At 36.5% G+C, this 19,084-nt stretch overlaps 1 protein-coding gene across 2 annotated transcripts in view; it reads left to right on the forward strand.

Annotated features, from left to right (window-relative positions):
• LOC135745137 (NLR family CARD domain-containing protein 3-like) overlaps positions 1-18,323 on the forward strand; it is a 223,092-nt gene extending 204,769 nt beyond the window's left edge. For both annotated transcript variants that reach the window (XM_065263505.2, XM_065263506.2), the window contains exons 10-14: positions 2,528-2,701; positions 3,590-3,763; positions 6,440-6,613; positions 16,475-16,648; positions 16,956-18,323. In XM_065263505.2, coding sequence (XP_065119577.2) covers positions 2,528-2,701; positions 3,590-3,763; positions 6,440-6,613; positions 16,475-16,648; positions 16,956-16,977 — 718 coding nt within the window. In that variant the 3' untranslated portion in view covers positions 16,978-18,323. The remainder of the gene's footprint in view (positions 1-2,527; positions 2,702-3,589; positions 3,764-6,439; positions 6,614-16,474; positions 16,649-16,955) is intronic.
• Positions 18,324-19,084: the final 761 nt, after the last annotated feature.

Genomic DNA, 19,084 nt, shown 5'->3' on the forward strand with positions numbered 1-19,084 from the left:
TACAAATAAATGAACTAGAAGCCAGAGTACAAAAAGGGTTAACACTTTATTAGAAAACAGGTTTATGCCTTCTCCACAGGAAATCTCATTGAGGTAATCTGATCTTGCAAAAGTATTAAATTAAAAAAAATGTAACAAAGTAATGGTTAGACTCAACATTTAAAGAAACAAAAAACAATTAACAAATATTCAAAAAACTTAATCCAATAAACATCATAAAATAAACAAGCATTGGATTCAATATTTAAATTAATAACCAAAAATTTCAAATATTAGAGAGAATAGTAATTTTAGATGGAAAAGTAAATCAAATAATGAAAAAAACAACAACAACAGATGTAATAGCCAAACAAACAAACAAAACAACCTTAAATCATAGACTGGATAACGCCACACGGGAGGAAACAAAACCAAAATGAATCAAAACGTTCAAACCACACATGAACACAAAAACCAAAATCACACAAAGCAAAAGAAGACCTCCCAGGTAGTGATAAACCAATTGACTAACTTTAGATTGAGTACAAAAATGAGTAGAAAAAGAAAAGAAAATTATAATCAAATTGAAACACAATTAACTAATTTTAAACTAAATAAACCTCAAATTTAAGAGGGAAGGAAACAGTAGCAATAACTGAAGGAGAATTTGAAACCTGTAATTAAAACCAGTTCACATTTTTATTTATCAAAACAATCATATTACACCTTAAAATAACCATAAAATTCTCACATACCGTCTCATAATACGCTATCGCTCACTTTGTTGACCAAGACGTAACAGTCTCATTAAAGGCAGAAGTGGGTTACAACACAATCACTCCCGCTGATTCACCATGAATGCTGGTACTCGTAACTCTGTAGACACAAGTTTACCCTAAAATAACATATTCTAAATTTATAACGCCACATTTTGTATTGATTACAACTTGTCATTTTAACAATACACTCACACTCGGATGACTGAACCCTAACGCAGAGTTACATACACACAGCGCTTTCACATCACAGGTCATCCGCACAACAATCCTAAAAACACATTAGCGAATATATTAAACTAACACTTCTTATAAAAAATCTCCTATGAATGAGAGTCGGGTTTACTCACACCAACTTGTTATAAGCAGCAATCACATGAGCAGTTCTTCCAATGCGAAAGAAACGCCACACACATACACACTCATTCATAGAGTGGAGAACAAGAATGAACGCCGTTTCCCCAACACAGAAATGCATGCACACAGCGCTTTTAGATCAGTAGGTTGTCAGCGCTAAAACAATCCTAAAAACACATAACGAGTTTATTAAACTAACATCTCTCATCAAAATCTACTGAACGAAGTCGAATTTACTTACAAACCTGTTGAGAGCAGCAATCACATAAGCAGTTCTTCCAACGTGCCAGAGATAACACCACACACATTCGTTCGTCAAGCAAAAGACGAGAACAAACGTCATCTCATTAAATCCCACAAGACTTTAAAGGCCACCTGTTTAATCGCATCACCTGCCCCTTAAAGGCATAGCATGCTTATTCCAGTTACATATGCATGACAGGTAACATCTGATCACATAGTAAAGGTTTATTAGAATAACTGTGGACTAAGAAACAGCAAACATTTCAGCAAGATCAGCCTGCAAAAAAATAAGATGCAGCTTCCTCAGAGTCATCAGGAGCTGATCCCAAGTGTTTATCTAGAAGCTGTTGGTGTATGATAACGTGCTCCACTACTGAATGCAATGCATCTAATATCAACCCTATGTGAAGATGACAAAAGTGGTTGTTTCTCAACAAAGTTTTTAAATTGGTGCCAGCTCAACACATTGGGGCAGTTTCCTGTACAGGGTTTACAGGACTAGGCGTTAGTTATATTAGGACAATTTAGTTTTTACAAACAAACCCTACAAAAAACAAGCATGGTGTGTGTCTTGAGACAAAACAATGGCACTTATATATGTTGAGGTATGTCAGTACAAAGGGTTTTTACATTATAGTAGCTCATACATGCATTTTAGCCTGGGACCAGGATAAGCCCTGTCCGGGAAACTGACCCCAACTGATTCATTGTATTTTGTTTACTAACGTTACTGATCTTAAGTGTATTCGTAGAACGGACTTCACAGATCTAGCATTAGGCTAACAAGCATATCCAAGTTAGCTTACCTGAAACTGACCACCTTTTCAACACCCGGCGTGGTGTGATAAGGGTGATAAGGGTGTTCGTCAGTCGGCTTCCCGTCTATTAAAATTGATACGAACAAACATAAGGGCACTTAAGTGAGCTTTTTAAGTTTAACGCCTTCAGCCACTACCTTGGGTGCTCCTCATCTTAATGCGGCCGGAAGTAAGATGACAAAATGTCCGCAGTGGCGCCGCTCTTGTTGTTTAGATCTTAACCTTTCCTCAGCAAAATTACAAAATGATTATTTTATTATTCTATATTTTTCATTTACACCTGTTTTCTTTATATCTGACTGTAAGTGATACTAAAGTAGTTTAACACACTGTTATCTTGTTATTTCTCCCCAGCCTAAGGTTCTGTAATCTGACAGAGAAAAGTTGTTCATCATTGAGTTCAGTTCTCAGCTCAAACTCCTCAAGTCTGACAGAACTAAAGCTGAGTGAAAATAAACTACAGGATTCAGGAGTGAAGCTTCTCTCTGATGGACTGAAGAATACAAACCGTAAACTGAAGATATTACAGTAAGTTAAGTGATATGGATCTGTAATGTGTTTGACAGATATGGATCTACTCCATACTCTAGCTGTGCAGTTACTGAACATAACACACATGTTTTTTCTACACAATATGAGTATTTTTTTATCATGATATCATATTGCGTTGTGAGGGTAACATTATTACGTTTACAGACTAGTGTGCTCATATTTAAAATATAACTCTATTCTAATCCTGTTCTGAAATGTTTCTTTTAAATGATTTAAGTAACTATAAAAACAATAGTTATTGTGTAGTTATTAATAATAATCAATAATATAACAGCAATTATTGAGGATAATTCAGAGGACTAGATAATTAGTTTGAGCCTGTTTATGAGTTTTCTGAAACCGATTTTTATATCACTCTACTATTTTAAATTAAAACTGTTATTAGTATAACTAATTCAAAGTATGAATATTTTTTATGTTTTATTTAAATAATATATAACCTTGAAGCCTGTTAATCTGTGTGATCGAAAGATTGTTAAGGATGGGATTGTCCGGTGAAAGGTCAATAGGTCATCATGTGACTCATTTTATTTACAGCTATATCATATTCATTAAGTTTACCAATAGCTAGATTAGGCAGGACTTCACGAGGGCAGTTAATTAAATAAATATGCTCTGATAAAAGGGCACTTTGGCCATCCCCCCCTCACGTGCCTGTTAGTGTCAATTGATAAAGTTGTATGTTGATCTGCTGATGTAAAACTCAACTTGTCTTCATCTGACTGAACTGCTGTTTTTCATCTTAATTTACACACAACTGATTCTCATTCTACATTAATTTACACTTGTTTTCTTTACATCTGACTGTGAGTAATGCTAAAAGTTGTAGTTAAAAACACTGTTATCTTGTTATTTATCTTTCAGTCTGAGGTTCTGTAATTTGTCAGAGAAAAGTTGTTCATCATTAAGTTCAGTTCTCAGCTCAAACTCCTCAACACTGACAGAACTGAACCTGAGTCGCAATGAACTGCAGGATTCAGGAGTGAAGCTTCTCTCTGATGGACTAAAGAATACAATCTGTAAACTCAAGATATTAAAGTAAGAAAAACCCTTAAACCAATAAGATAACTTGTGTGTGCTTGTATCATGTTAATTATTATAAGTTAATAAGTTGATGAGAATGAGAATGACTGAGAATGAGAATGACTGTCAGTCAGTAACTCTCAGATGATGAAGGATTTAGACAGCAGCAGTCTGTCATGACTTTGCAATATATCTTTTTATTTATTTATTTTATTAAATAAGTCTAGCTTTGGTGAGCATAAGAGCTTTAAAGCATTGATAGGTTAGGTTAACATTAAGGTTAACTAGGATGAAACACTTTACAACACCATCCCCCATAAAATATATTTACAATTCGACCACTGATCTAATGTTTATCATCTTCATTCACATTGTAACGTGTGGCATATGCCAGGCAAAGGCAACAGGAGGCAAACAGGCAAAACAGAAACAAACATAAATCCAAACCATATAATCCACATACAATGACTGACGAAAGAAAATGGAAACATTAGGGCTATATACACAGAGTAACCAGGGATAACAAGACACACCTGGGAAACAATTGGCACACAAACCAATAAACAAAAGATATACACAGAACTACAGATATGGCACACAGAATTTCAAAATAAGAGTCACATACTGGGGAACACAAGGACAGAACTGTGACAGCAGAATCCAGACACTCCCATGAAAAAACAAGACACAAGAGTCCAGGTGGGTGAATGAACAGAAGCGGGCCCTGGGGAGGGATGGAGGACCAGGCCTGTGATGTGGCAGAGGGCCTAGCGACCAGCGTAGATAAGAAAGCCATGGAGGAGCAGAAAACCAGGGAAGCTCGGGCGGGCCAGGGGGCCAGAGAGGCGCCGGCAGGACCAGAGACAAAGAGGAACTGGAAACCAAAGCAGTGTCAATGGTAACAGAAACATGGGTACACACAAAAAAAAGAGAGGTAGCAAATACAACAGGAACCCATGCAGAGAGAAATTCCAAGGTGGTACAGGTGGCGACAGGAACTAGGGAGGAACTGAAAACCAGGGAGATGGCGATGGCAACAGAAACCAGGGAGAAACTAGAAACCACGGTAGCACCTGGCCAGTGACACTTGAAAGTTTTGAAATGGCCATCTTGAAAGTACAGAGAGCTCATGATTGGCCATCTTGGGCATGTCAGTGAGTCTATTGAGTTCAGGGACATTCATCTTAAACAGGGCAGAGAGTTTATGGAGCTTGAGAATGGCCATCTTAGAGAGGACAGAGACTAGGGAGTTCTAGGAGGACCATCATGTATATGACAGAAAACTCAGGGAACAAGGATTCAGCCTAAATGGTCATGACAGGAAACTAGGTTAACAGAGGTCTTGTCTATTAAGGCTAGTGAAGTGGCCATCTTGGGAACAGGCCCTTGAGTGCCAGCCATCTTGTAAACTGGCTCATGCATGGCAGCCATCTTGGGAACTTGCTTGGCCATGGCAGCCATTTTGTAAACTTGCTCAGCAGTGGCAGCCATCTTGTGAACTGGCCAATGGGATACAGGGAAATCAGGAGTGACCATCATGGGGGTGACAGGAAACCCAGGGAACAAGGATTTAGCCCACACATTCATGACAGGAAACATGGGTAACAGAGGTTCAGCCAACTTTTTTGGGACAGAAAACTCAGGGGACTCGGGTTCATCCTCTTCAGCCATGACAGGAAACTCAGGTTCATCCGGCCATGACAGGAAACTCAGGTTCATCCTCTTCGGCCATGACAGGAAGCTCAGGATACTCAGGTTCAGACTCCTCTGCCCTAACAGGAAGTTCAGGTTCAAAGCTTGCTGCAACCTCTGTGGAAACTGAAGAACAGTGCGTAGACCAAACACACCACAGGCCATAGCCCTCACAGGAAGTACACTGGATAAGGAACATACCATAGAAGCCCTACAGACACCAATTAAGTATCTGCCAGACTAGACATCACACTACTGTGTCTAGAAATCGGAATCTTGTCTGCTGAAACTGACCAGGCAGCCATCTTGTCTGCTGAGGCTGGGAAAGAGGCCCTATTGTCTATTGAGGCTGGTGAAGCGGGCATCTTGGAAACTGGCTCTAGCATTATGGCAAGACACTGACAAGGCAGCCATCTTGTCTGTTGAGGCTGGCATGGTGGCCATCTTGGGAACTGGCTGACATTTTGGGCACTTGCGTGGTGGCAAAACACTGACAAGGCAGCAATCTTGTCTGTTGAGGCTGGCGTGAACTATCTCCAGGAGTTTTGGGCTATTAGACTGGTGCACACAATTCAGTGAATGGTCTGGCTCTCCGGCAAACGAAGCCTGTTGCCAACTGCCCCCCCTCAAAAAAAAAAACAAGATTGCAAGCAAAGCATAGTCCATAAAATCCAAAAGTGACCCTCAAGGGCCATAGCGGAAAAAGGTGACATTTGAAAATAAATAAATGAGAGGAAAATCCAGTATGTTGGTATATTGTGCAATGTCCACAAAGTCTCTGGTGTGGTAGTTGCGGGATCACTTACCCTAGTGCCTCCTGATGAGAGCTACTGCTAAATCTATGTTGGTCAGTCATTCTGTATGTGTGGCATAAGGCAGGCAAAGGCAACAGGATCCAAACGCAGTGACATTTATTTACTATTATTGCTTTCTGTATGACCCTGAGTAATACTAAAAATTGTTGTTTAACACACTGTTATCTTGTGATTTCTCTCTCAGTCTAAGTGACTGTTATCTGACAGAGAAAAGTTGTTCATCACTGAGTTCAGTTCTCAGCTCAAATTCCTCAAGTCTGACAGAACTGAACCTGAGTTACAATTATCTGCAGGATTCAGGAGTGAAGCTTCTCTCTGATGGACTGACGAAAACAAACTGTAAACTCAAGATATTAAAGTAAGAAAATCCTTAAACCATTAAGATTAAATAATGAGAAACAATAAATTAGAAGAAAAGTCAATTAATTCTTCATCTATTTCTTAATGAGAGACAGAACATACAATTCTTTTTTATAATCCAATGTATTTGTGTCACAAAACTGTTAGAAATCCAACACCTCCTGGGACCCGTTAAATTATAATAATCTCTTTAAAGGTCCCAATATTTCTGTGTTTTTGAAGCTTTGATTGTGTTTATAGTTCGCAATATAACATGTTTTTATGTTTCACGCGTAAAGAAAACACAGTTTTTGAATTTGGAGATTTAGCTTGTCAAAGCAGTCATGACCAACAAAAAAACGACAAATGAGAAATGACAAATAATTTGTGTTTGTTACTGTAAATGATAAAACTAAGCTTTATGTACAATTTATTAAACGTTAATTTATAAAAAGAAAAACACTGAAATTAATGATTTTGAAGACACTACGCGTTATTATTTAGCACAGAAATACCTGCTTGCTAAAAGGACATCATAAGAACATTAACATAAAGTAACAAAAAGTAATTGTTAAATATAAATAAATAACAATTAAAAAGTAAATAAAAAAACCTTTATTATGCCTTAAAATTATTAATTTGATTAATCACAGTTGGGACAAAGCTGTTCTTAAATCGTTTTTTTGTGCAATGTTGTAGTTGTCTAAACCAGTGGTTCTCAAACTTTTTTGGCTGAAGTACCCCTTTTTATGATTTTTTCAAGCCAAGTACCCCTTAACCAGTCAACAACATTTGATTTTGAGATACAGCAAAATGAGAGTGAGACAGTTATTATATCTGATGCCCCAGAGCAGGTTTATTGCTTATTAGTATTCATCACAAAACTGGTGGTATTTTTGAGGCTCTGGTTTGTTTTTTCTTTTTAGCATCCTCTTTTAAGAAGCCACCTCTCATAACTTTTATTATTTCGCGCAGACCCTGCTCCTGATTTTGGATTTAGGTCTCAATAAGTACTGTTAATAATCTCAGTACTGAACATATATCAGGGGTCTCCAACCTTTTTTTATTGGAGAGCTACTTTCTAAAAAATAAAAGTGGTCGAGAGCTACTTGTGTCACCTTATACCTAAATTAGTGAGTTCATAGACACCTGTCTATTATCTCACTGTGATTTGAACTCTTTCCCCGCCAGCATTTAAAAAAAAAGTTGCCAGCCAGTGCCAGCATTTTTTTTTATTTTTCACAAAATTGTAATACCTTCCAGAAAATGCTTTTCTTTAAACATAAACATACAATACATAAAATGAAAGAACAGATCCTTTTAAACAACAAAAAAACTTTCATGTTGTCTTTATTTATACTTTTTTATCACCTCTTATATGGGTAGGATTCGTCCAAAAACACCACATTTTGAATAAAAAAATAAATTATTAAAGATCAGATTTAGAAAGATGATCCAAACATAGAGTATTTACTGCTTTTGGATTCATAATAGGGATGTGCATGTATGTCACGTATCTCTTGACATTTGATGTTTAAATATGAGATGATATTGAACTTGTGACGACTGTATTTTTGTTTTATCAAAAATGAATCCGAAAATGACGGCATCCATTTTAACCATAGTGCCTCGACTCGAGATGTGCGCGGATCGTCCGGTTGCCGCGCCGCGGGCTTCACAGCGTTGCGCGGATCGTCCGGTTGCCGCGCCGCGGTAATTAAATTACTGATGTCATATGATACACCGGTCTACACAGCTCAACGCAACGTCAAACACGTACCAGTCTTTACCACAGGCGCTTGTAACCAGACATCCAAATGCGCCATAACCACAGAAAATAAACCTACGAGCGAGCTACCTGTAGGAATTCGTGTGGAATACAGCTGCTTTCCCAAGGTTATTATGGAAGATTTAATGAGGTACATTTAAATAAAACTCAAACATATTTACAACATTGACAGATGTCACTTACTTGAATGCACAGCAACACCACAAAAGAAAGTAAACTTTAAGTATGAAATGATAACAGGAGCAGACTCCGTGTATCTCCGTTGCTGAAGCTGCTGAACTGAAACCTTGTGCATGCGCCAGACAAGGTCAACAGGTTGAACTCGCACATGCATTTTGTACAATGTGCTTTAAATTTATGATTTTTTTTAATGCATCTTTGGGTAGTCCTAATGTCATATAAAAATACTATCATCATGAATTAATGATTTTATTAATTTATTCCTAAATGTCAGTTTCCACTTTCTCTCACGTACCCCCTGCAGTACCCCAAAGTACCCCTAGGGGTACGCGTACCCCCATTTGAGAACCACTGGTCTAAACCGTTGATTTGATGGGAGAAATTGAAACTCATTATAAAGGGGGTGATGCCTGTCTCATGAAATTGAAACACCCATCCGCTGTACCCGCCTGGTATACAGTAAAGCAGGGGTAAGTAAAGGCTCCCCAATCAATTTACTAGCCCATTTCACAATCTGATTTATCGAGTTTCGATTTTTCACTGATAGATTTCCATACCAGGACACCAAAGTAAATGAAAGTACTGATACAATGTAGGCAGGATAAAACAAAATCAACAATGTTTTATCAATATGAAATTTCTACAATTTCCTCAAAAAGAACATTCGTTGATGCCCTTTTTTACACACAGCTTCACAGTTTCTTCAAAACAACTTTAAATCAATAATTGTCCCCAGGTGGATATATGCATACTGCAGTCCCTTTTGTCTTGATCTCTCAGATATTTCGTAAAAATAGCCAGGTGCGAAATCTTGACATGCATAGCAACAGTAACTAAGGAGGGCGGGGGTTAGCGAAGGGGCAGTTTTATCAGTTGCAGTTTAGCCTGTATAATGGCTCAAAAGATTAATCATGTGAGCCTGAGATATTACAAGCGAGTTGGGCATGTACAGGGTTCCCACACCTTAGTCAACTTCAAATTCAAGGACCTTTCAAGGACTTTCCAAGTCCAATACCCTCAAATTCAAGAACTAAATGTGGGGACACATTTCAAGTGAGACCTTTAAAGATAAATTGTTTCAGTTCCCTTTTGAGGGAACTCACACTGCATCACTGCGGTCACAAGGGTAAGTGTGTCTGAGTGTATATGTGTATATCAAATTCAACCAATGGTGAGGCTTAACGACAAAGACAGGGTGACACGGGAGCCAGGAAGTATATCGCCATCTGAAAGATTGCCAAAGATGGCGTTACAGGGACGCAGGAAGTATGGCAAGGGAGTTGCAGCGTCTTGTTCCCTTCTCAGGGAACAACAGTTACATACTTAACCCGAGACGTTTTCATTTGTCAAACACAACTATGCAAAATAACATTTTGGTATGAATCAACATTCACATACAGAAGATATAAGCATATAAAGCGAACAGTTTAGCACGTGTGCTTAAAAAGTCTAGAATTATTATGATATTCTGATACTACACATGGAATAATATGGATTTTTTCCAGAAAACTTATTGCATAAAAAAGATTCAAGCATTTTCAATGACCTGTATCTATGTATGTATATTTTCAAAAACTTCCCAGGGCCTTGAATTTTTTTTTCCCAGGTTCACAAACCAGATTAACAAACACGAGAGTTGCCTGTTCGAGTCTTACAGCCGGCAGGTTGTGACTTAGATCCAATCGATCACACTTTCATGTGAACCAAAGCACTGCACTCACTCACTGTCCAGACAATCTTGGCTAATTTGGCTAAAGGTTAAAGATATTGTGGTCTGACCCGAGCGATAATGGTACGATTCAACCATAAGCGCAAAAAACAAAGAAATTAAAAATTAAAAGAATAAATATTTTGAGTATGTTAAAAATGTAATTTTGAAATAACAACCCAAACACATAGAATTTAAAAGTAAACTTAGAGGCTATTATCCGTTTGTGAAGTATGAAATTTGAAAATGAAATTTGAAACCAAATTTTCATTTGATTAATTTTGATGGTGCAAATTGAAAAAGAACTACAAAGCGTTACACGGGCCGTCTTGACAAGCATTCTCACAAAAACAGTAAGTTATGTCTTAAAATTAAGGCAAACAATTCGGAAAGAAATCAGATGTGTGTATCAGTATATGTATTTGTGCTTTTTCTGTCTTAAAGAACCTTCAAGAAATCTGCTTATGTTTGTGTCATTGTGTTAATCAAACAACAAAAGACAAATCACTGCTGTAGCTTTAAAAGATTAAATTTATTTAAATTTTTATAATATATCGCCATTGATGAGTTATCTCGTCAATTAAGAGAAAACATTTGCATAAAAAAACTTGTTGCTAATGAGGATTTATGTTAATCTGTAATACTGCACTTACCCAATTTATACTTTTTTTTAATGAATTTTAAAACCTGTGTATGTTTTGATAATCGTTCTGAATCTGATCTTTTGTGGAAATCACAAAAACTTAAATTTGTAACTTTGTTCTTTTCTATTTTCATTTAATTATAATTTCTTGATTTAAAAAAAAAAACCTAATGTAAACCGTTTAACAACTTAATTGTAAAATTATATAATTTAGGTTTAGGCATTGAGGTCCACCCTATTTCCCCAAGGTTCAATCAGTTTAAAATTTCTGTTCTCGACACTAAGTGACACATCCAAAATGTTCAGATCTCATCATTCTAATCTTGCTAACTCAGTTCTTGGAACACCCCTGCTGTTGATGATTAGTATCGCAGGATTAAATTATCTGAGATCATTGAGTGTTCGTGCACCTCATATCGATAGTAGAAACACTGCTCGGCATCGCTGTGATTGGCTGGTTGTTACAATAATTTTTTTTAAACCCTTAAATCTTTTTATGACGCTTTGAACTTGTAAACCCAGCTAAAGCTGTTTTTGTGATTCACTGTGTTCTACATGAAATCACCCCACATAATTTTCTGTAAAAATAAAATCTTAATATCTTTACTATTTACTAAGTAAGATTATGTCAAATATTGAGATTAATGATTGTAATCAAACTTTGATGCTCCTTAAGCACTTGAAGTCTCCTTTACATACAGTTAATTGCTGTTTTGTGTTCATAACAGCAACCAAAAAAGCAGAATAAAAAACACAGGTGGTGGTTGTGTATCTTCATGTGATGTGATGTCAGAAGTGAAGTCTCTAAACTGATTGATTGTACAGATCATCTCTGGGGGCAGCTGCTTTTTCTTAAGCAATTAAACAGTTTTATTTCTGATAAATGAAGTTTAAATTGTAGTTTATTTTAAGATGGTGTTTTCCCGTTTTGTGCATTTGTAGATAAAACCAACACTTTCAGCAGTTCACAAGAATGTGGTAAACGAAGTATGATGATCAGTAAGTGAATGTGAATGTTATTCTACATAAGATTATAAAGTGCAACTGTTTCTGATAGCGATGCACAGGACAATACAAATTTCTCTCAAATGACTGTATTTTAGAGAGACAACCTGAATGGGCTAAAAAAAGTTTACTTAATTGTTTTTTTCTGACTGCAATAATATTAGCAGGAGTCTACATTGTAGGCACTCTAAGGAATCTGTCTAGCGTCACTTCTTGTTGGCGTTCAAAGTGTTGTCAAACAAAATGGAGCGTAGCTAACCCCTTCCCCTCCCTTCTGTGCTTTCTGAAAAGCTCTTTTCACACAGACAATCCAGAAAATACACAGAAAATGCATCCTGAAATTTTCTGGGATCGTTAGATTTTTTGTTCATTCACACTGCCATGATTTGCCAGCATCTGCAAGGTCCCAGAAAGACAGGTGATCTGTTTAAAGTCCTGCCCTCTCTTCTCCGCAGCTTCTGAAGTTTGCATTTTATTTATTATTTCTCTCTCCAGAAACCACTCGCATGCATTTTTGTTTATGATAAGACTATAAAGGACAGGGTTTCCCACAGAAAATTTGTTAGTCAAGGTGGTAGGGTTGGACAGTCGGGCGGGGCCAAGGGCGTGGCAATCACAGGGGCAGGGCTTATGCGTCATGATGAAAATTAAAATATTTTAATAAAATAAATAAATAAAATATTTATGTTAAAAACACTCAAATAAAACTTAATTTTGAAAAAAACACTGACAAAAAATAAACACATACTAGATTATTAATGAATTTTCATGTTTTTAACAGATACCTCTTGTAGGTGCGTGATTGTCCATTATGAGGTCTTTGTGATTCTGACGCGTTGTTTGAAACTTGATCTTAGATAAAACAGCAAACTCAAATATACTTTTGGATATTCCAATCCTTTTATTGGTGTGTCTTCCTTTGCACTCCAAAATTTTTTCATTAATAAACAATAAAGAAAAATAAAATAAAAATATAATTAATCAAGTTCAAATACCACATTTGATGACTGTGACGCTGACGGTCAAAAAGTTTGTTTGACCTAGTTACTTCTCGCACACCTGGCTGCGGTAACTCAACACCATATATACATTAAGCGCCCTCTATTGGCGTGAAAGAAAATTACATGCCCAACATAACTAAATGGCTCCTACACCTCTAATGGGAATAGCTGCGTTATGAAGTGAAACTAAAGGGTTAATAAACACAAACTAAAGCAGATGTTGTAGATCGTCTCGCGAATGATGATAGATTGCGCAAAAATGGTAAAAACTGATAATTTCCCACTATTAATTACATTATCTTAAAGGTGTGTAACTGTAGCATGTAAATAATGCACATGAATAAAGTTGAGCAAGAGCGCTCAACAATTATATCAAATCAACAGGCACGTGAAACCTTAGCAGGTTGCTCAAACAACAAAATCACCAGCTAACTTACTTTAAAATAAGAAGAACTATAGACTAATACAATAACAGGCTTAAATAAACCCAAAACATAAGTCCACTTACAGTTATCACGGACACGTGTTTTATCAACTGGCTATTCTCCAGACATGACGGAGCAAGTCTTATCTCATTTCGGCCGTGTGGTGCGCGTGCACGCTCGCAGTCTGAAGCACGTCCGTCCTATTCTCCGAGATGTTTTATCAACTGGCTAGTTATCCTCCAGACAGTGACGGTATGGACCACGTCTTTCTCATTTCGGCCGTGGGGCGCGCGTCCCCGCATGCGGTGTGATGCACGTACCGTAAAACTTCAAATAATAGCCGAGTCCCAAATAGACGCCTGTCTCTTTTAGACGCCTGGTGTGACGACAGGTTTGGGTAAATAAACGCCTGTCTCAAATAAAGGCCTGGTCTGTTTTTTAGTTTCGGGTTGTATTTAATCTTCTAAAACCCGTTAGATAGTCTGTTTAAGACAGTTCTATGGTGCAGATTGAACACGCTAAAGTTTTTTTTGCTTACCTTTAGATGTCACGTGACAGACGCAGTCTTTCCGTTACTCATCACTATAACAACACAACAAGCTTCGTCGCCAGGATTGAGGTGATGATGACAGTAGCAAAGTGGCAATCGGGAGAGTCGGGACTTTTCCCGGTGGGCCGGTAGTGTTTTGAGGCCGCTGATAATAGCCGGGCTTTCAGTCTTTTGTCATGCATGCACTCCCGCCACACATTGTATTTCTCGCGCGGAAACACTATTTATTATATTTAATATGCTGCAGCGCCCAAAATGTATCTGGCCGCACTGCTCTCTCTCTCTATCAAGCCCATCTTCCCTAGAGTTCTAGTCGAGCGAGCCAATACAAAACAAAGAGAAAGAGGCTACACAATAGCCAATCAGAAAATAGCACTGTTGTATCTGGGTAAGATTTCACGCAACAACCAATAAAAAAAACATATCCTTGTTTGCTTTATTTATACTGCCAATAATTTAAGACTGTTGTTATTACACAAACTAATTTGTTAAACACATTCAAATTAAAAATAAAACGTAATATCTGGTATATCTGGTAAACCTCCTGCTGTCATGCTGGAACAATTAAATTAAAAGCCTGTCTCTTATAGACGCCTGTCTCTTTTAGACGCCTGGTGTGATGATTTGGGAAAATAAAAGTCCGGGCTATTATTTGAAGTTTTACGGTACGCGCTATTCTCCGAGATGAACTTTACGGCCTTTTGTGCAGCGAATTTATTTATTTTTTTGGACAAGTTAGTTAAGGCAGTAGGCTTTCCAAGCTTAGGCGGGCCGCCTTAACTGAAATATGCTGTGGGAAATCCTGAAGGAGCACGTGAATTCGCAGTTCTATGCTGGTGAATGATCTCCGCTTCAAAGTGGATATTTGACGAGCTCCCTGATCTCTGCTTTAATCCAGTTTTCAGACATTTCTCATCGTGATTGTTTATATGCATTTAAAACGTCCCCGTTTTGAGGAGCTGAACGATATATCTTGTTGGGATGACTCGCGGGCATTTTTGTTTATTGTAAGCTCAAATGAGCACGTGACGCGATATCCTTTTATGCTGCTGAATGATCTCCGCCTCAGCTCGTTTATGGTAAGTGACGAGCTTACTTACCTGATATCTGCTTCAGTCCAGTTTGCTGACATTTCTCGTCGTGAATGTTGTAAATCCCTCATTTTAAAGATTTGAACGAACTTCATGTTGCCATGACATGCAAGTCCTCACTACGCCATGTGCGTTGTTTATGCGTCTCATTTATTATTTCTTGATAACTGCTTCAATCTAGTTTGCGACATTTCTTGTCATGAATGTGGATCTCTCGTTTTAAAGAGCTGAACCATAATGTAACTTTTGTTACAACACGCCAATTACGGCATTGTTTCGGCTTTTTGTTCACACAGAGGGTTTACCGTGTATCTTACTAGGTCCTCTTTCTGTCAACTATCCCAAAAGATTTACGGGACGTGTTTGTATTCACACAAACGCTTGTCTGGCAATTTTACAGGTATTTTCTGGGACCAAAGGTCTGTGTGAATGGGGTAAAAGAGTCATGAACACGCCCAACCCCCACTCCCAAATCCTTCTTGTCATTTATTGGCTGGAACACGTTTGTTATGTTTCCTGGTGGTAGGTTTGACCACTTTGTTTTTATTAGTTTGTGGAGCCTGGGCTGTCTACAGAGACAGCGTTTTTTACAGTGTACTCAGGGGACAGGCAGCTATAAAAATGTATGTTTACTGTATGAAACAAAACATTTTTATTGCCTAAAACGTTTAAAGCACTTTAAACTGAAAGCCCTACATCTGCTGACTCAGCACAGAAAGTGTAGTTAAGAAGATAAAGATATGTGAAAATACGAAAACATTTTGGTTATTGGCATTTTTTGTCACATAGGCCTACTGTGAATTTATTAATCCAGAAAAGGGACATGGTAACATCTTTGTAGAGAGTTTTAAAAATAGAATAGATACAAATTACTGAGCAAACATTTCATGCGTGACATTGTATTTGACAATCTAAAGACAAAACTAAAATTGGAGATGAGTTGATTCAAAGGAAACTTATTTCACACTGAGTAATATGTTTTATTGTACATCACATCTAGTACTGCTGGGTAAAGATGACGGATTGCTGTCTTTTATAAACAAATACGCTTCAAATAAATGTGGTCATAAGCATGTTTGTATTGTCATTCGTTTAAGAATAATAATCAAAACACTTGCTCCACAAAAACAAGTTGCACAGTACAGAAAAAATATATTATTTATATTACATTTTATTAAAAGCACATTGCTAAAGGATTTAATCTATCCTTTTTTATTACATGTTGAATTTAAAAAGCTCTTCAGATGTATCGTCTATCTTACGCAGATTACGCTCGTATAATGGAGAATACATGACAAATCGTCAATCACACAGAGTTGATCCACATACTGTATGAAGAACGGGCCCCTGCTTGCAATCTCTCACTTTCTTTCTCTCTCTCTCTGTTTCATTTTCTTTTACTGTATATATTCTGATAATAGTCTCACTCATAATATTATTTATGACATAATTTTTTGTGAATGTCGGGAGTTTTTCTTTTCTCTTCAGTCTGGAGCACTGCAGTATTGGAGATAAAGGTTTTGTTGCTTTGGCTTCAGCTCTGAGATCAAACCCATCACACCTGACTGAACTCAATCTGAAGTTTAATAATCCAGGACCTTCAGGAGTGAAGATGATCTTTGATCTACTGAATGATCCACACTGTAAACTACACAAACTAGAGTGAGTTATTAATTTACTCTTTGATTTATAGTTTTGTTATTAAATTCATGAATCATTATTAATTACAAGTGACTGTCATGTAATTGTTTTACTGTCATACTTCTGCTGTAGTGATGTTTTACTCTGGTATTTAATGTGGTATGATAGCACTACTTACTAGCAGCTGTTAAATGAATGATTGCTAAATGTATAATTATAAAAGTCATGACATAATCATGTTTATATTTATCATCTTACATAACGTCTGTTGATAATGACTGTGATGAGTGTATATTAATGTCTGATCTTTCTCTTTAATGTTTTACAGTATTAAGTCTCGACTGTTTTAGTTTCCTACCAGAGCATACATATATGACAGATCAAACAACAGATTTCAGTCATAAAGTAGAAGATCTACTTACTGCCTCCTACTGGACAAACTGCAGCCAGACATCAGACCTCAACATGAGAGAAGTCTGTTATGGTGTTGTCATATGACAAGTTTTCAGCAGTGCCAACAGTGGTGGCTGGTTCTAAAATTTTGGGGGGTTCAAAAACAAAATTAAACTTTTACTGTAGTAATGCAGGACTGTAAAAAACCATTTATCAGGTGACAATGTATCATTACTGCTTAGCTAAAATGCTGAAAATGTTACTGTTGAAGTCAACTAAAGCATAAAAAATGAACTATGAATCTGTAAATTTAAGTATAATGTGGGTTTATTATCAGTTATGAACTAATCAAGGTAATAATTCAAAAACACACAGAAAAAACAGACTTTTTCAATCTCCATCGTTTTTTGATGAACAGCGTTTTAAAGATTCCATCATAGTCAATTATTATCCGTCATTTAATGTTTAAATGACAATAATTGTTTTCGTTCACATGTTCATTTCTAACCATGACCTTACAAGATGAGCATACAAGTTAAAATGTGTTTGAATGAACGTGCATCACATTACGTGTTTAACATCACATGACGCAGATTAATTAATGCTTTTATCTCACAGTGATAACATAGGGGATAAAACACGCAAACTTTGTGCAGACCAGATAAATTTGAACAGATCAAATCACAAAATACAATTGCAAAATATCAACAAATGTGTAAAAATCTGAAATGAACTAAACTCAATGACGCTGTGTATCTGAAACCATCTTGTGTAATAAATGGATGAAGACAGATTAATGCAGACATTATTGTCATTAGATTTTGTGAAACAACGTTTTGTTGCTGTTTTACTTTTATTCTGGGGTCCGTTCTTCGTACGTCACTTAATACATCCGAGATCAAACGATACATCTAAAGATGTTCAGATCTCACTAAAAGATCTTGCTTATTCGGTTCTCTGAACACCCCTACTGTCGATGATAAGTATGGCAGGATTGAATTATCTGTGAGCATTGAGCGTTCGTGCACTGCATGAAAAGGCAATACATATCGATAGTAGAAACACTGATTGACAACGCTGTGATTGGCCAGTTGTTACATTGGTCAAGAACACGCCCATTTTAACGCCTGCAGTGTGAAAGCTATTGATGGAAGGTTATTGTGATCTTTTTTATAATGCTGTATTTGTTAACCCAGCTAAAGCTATTTTTTGTACATAAAATCACCCTACATAATGTAAAATATTATGTGAAAATATAATCTTGATATCTTTTATATGCTTGAAATTAATAATTATAATTAGTGCTGGGCATAGATTAATATAGATTAATCTCATACAAAATAAAAGTATTTTTTGAATAACATATGAGTTTGTGTTGTGTATAATTATATATATGTAAATGCACACACATTCATGTATGTATTTAAGAAACATTTATATATGTATATATTTATTTATATTTTTATATATTCTATATTATATATCAATAAAAAAACAATATATAAATAAAACATTTCTTAAATGTGTATGTATGTATATATACATATATATGTATGTATGTATGTATGTTTAAATATACATAATATTTACACACAGCACAAACTCATATATTATGCAAAAAATTACTTTGATTTTGTATGAGATTAATCTAGATTAATCTATGCCCAGCCCTAATTATAATCAAACTTTGATGCCCCTAAAGTATACTGTTTTAAAAAAAATGTTGTTAAATGCTGTTTTTTCTCTTTATAATAGCAACTTTAAAAGTAGAATAAAAACACGGGTGGTGGTCGTGTATCTTCATGTGATATCCTGACAGAAAAGTTGTTTCTAAACTGATTAATTGTACAGATCATCTCTGGGGACAGCTGCTTTTTCTTAAACCTACAGCCAATGCAACACTTTCATTCCTGATAAATGAACTTGAAATTAAATTAGTTCTCTTTTTTGTGGTTTATTAGAAGATGGTGTTTCCCCCTCTTTTGTGCAGTTGTAAATAATACCCCAACACTTTCAGCAGTTCCCATGAATAAATGAAGTATGATGTGCAGTAAGTGAATGGTA

This window comes from Paramisgurnus dabryanus, chromosome 10 (genome assembly GCF_030506205.2).
Source record: "Paramisgurnus dabryanus chromosome 10, PD_genome_1.1, whole genome shotgun sequence".
In the NCBI taxonomy this organism is placed as follows: domain Eukaryota; kingdom Metazoa; phylum Chordata; class Actinopteri; order Cypriniformes; family Cobitidae; genus Paramisgurnus; species Paramisgurnus dabryanus.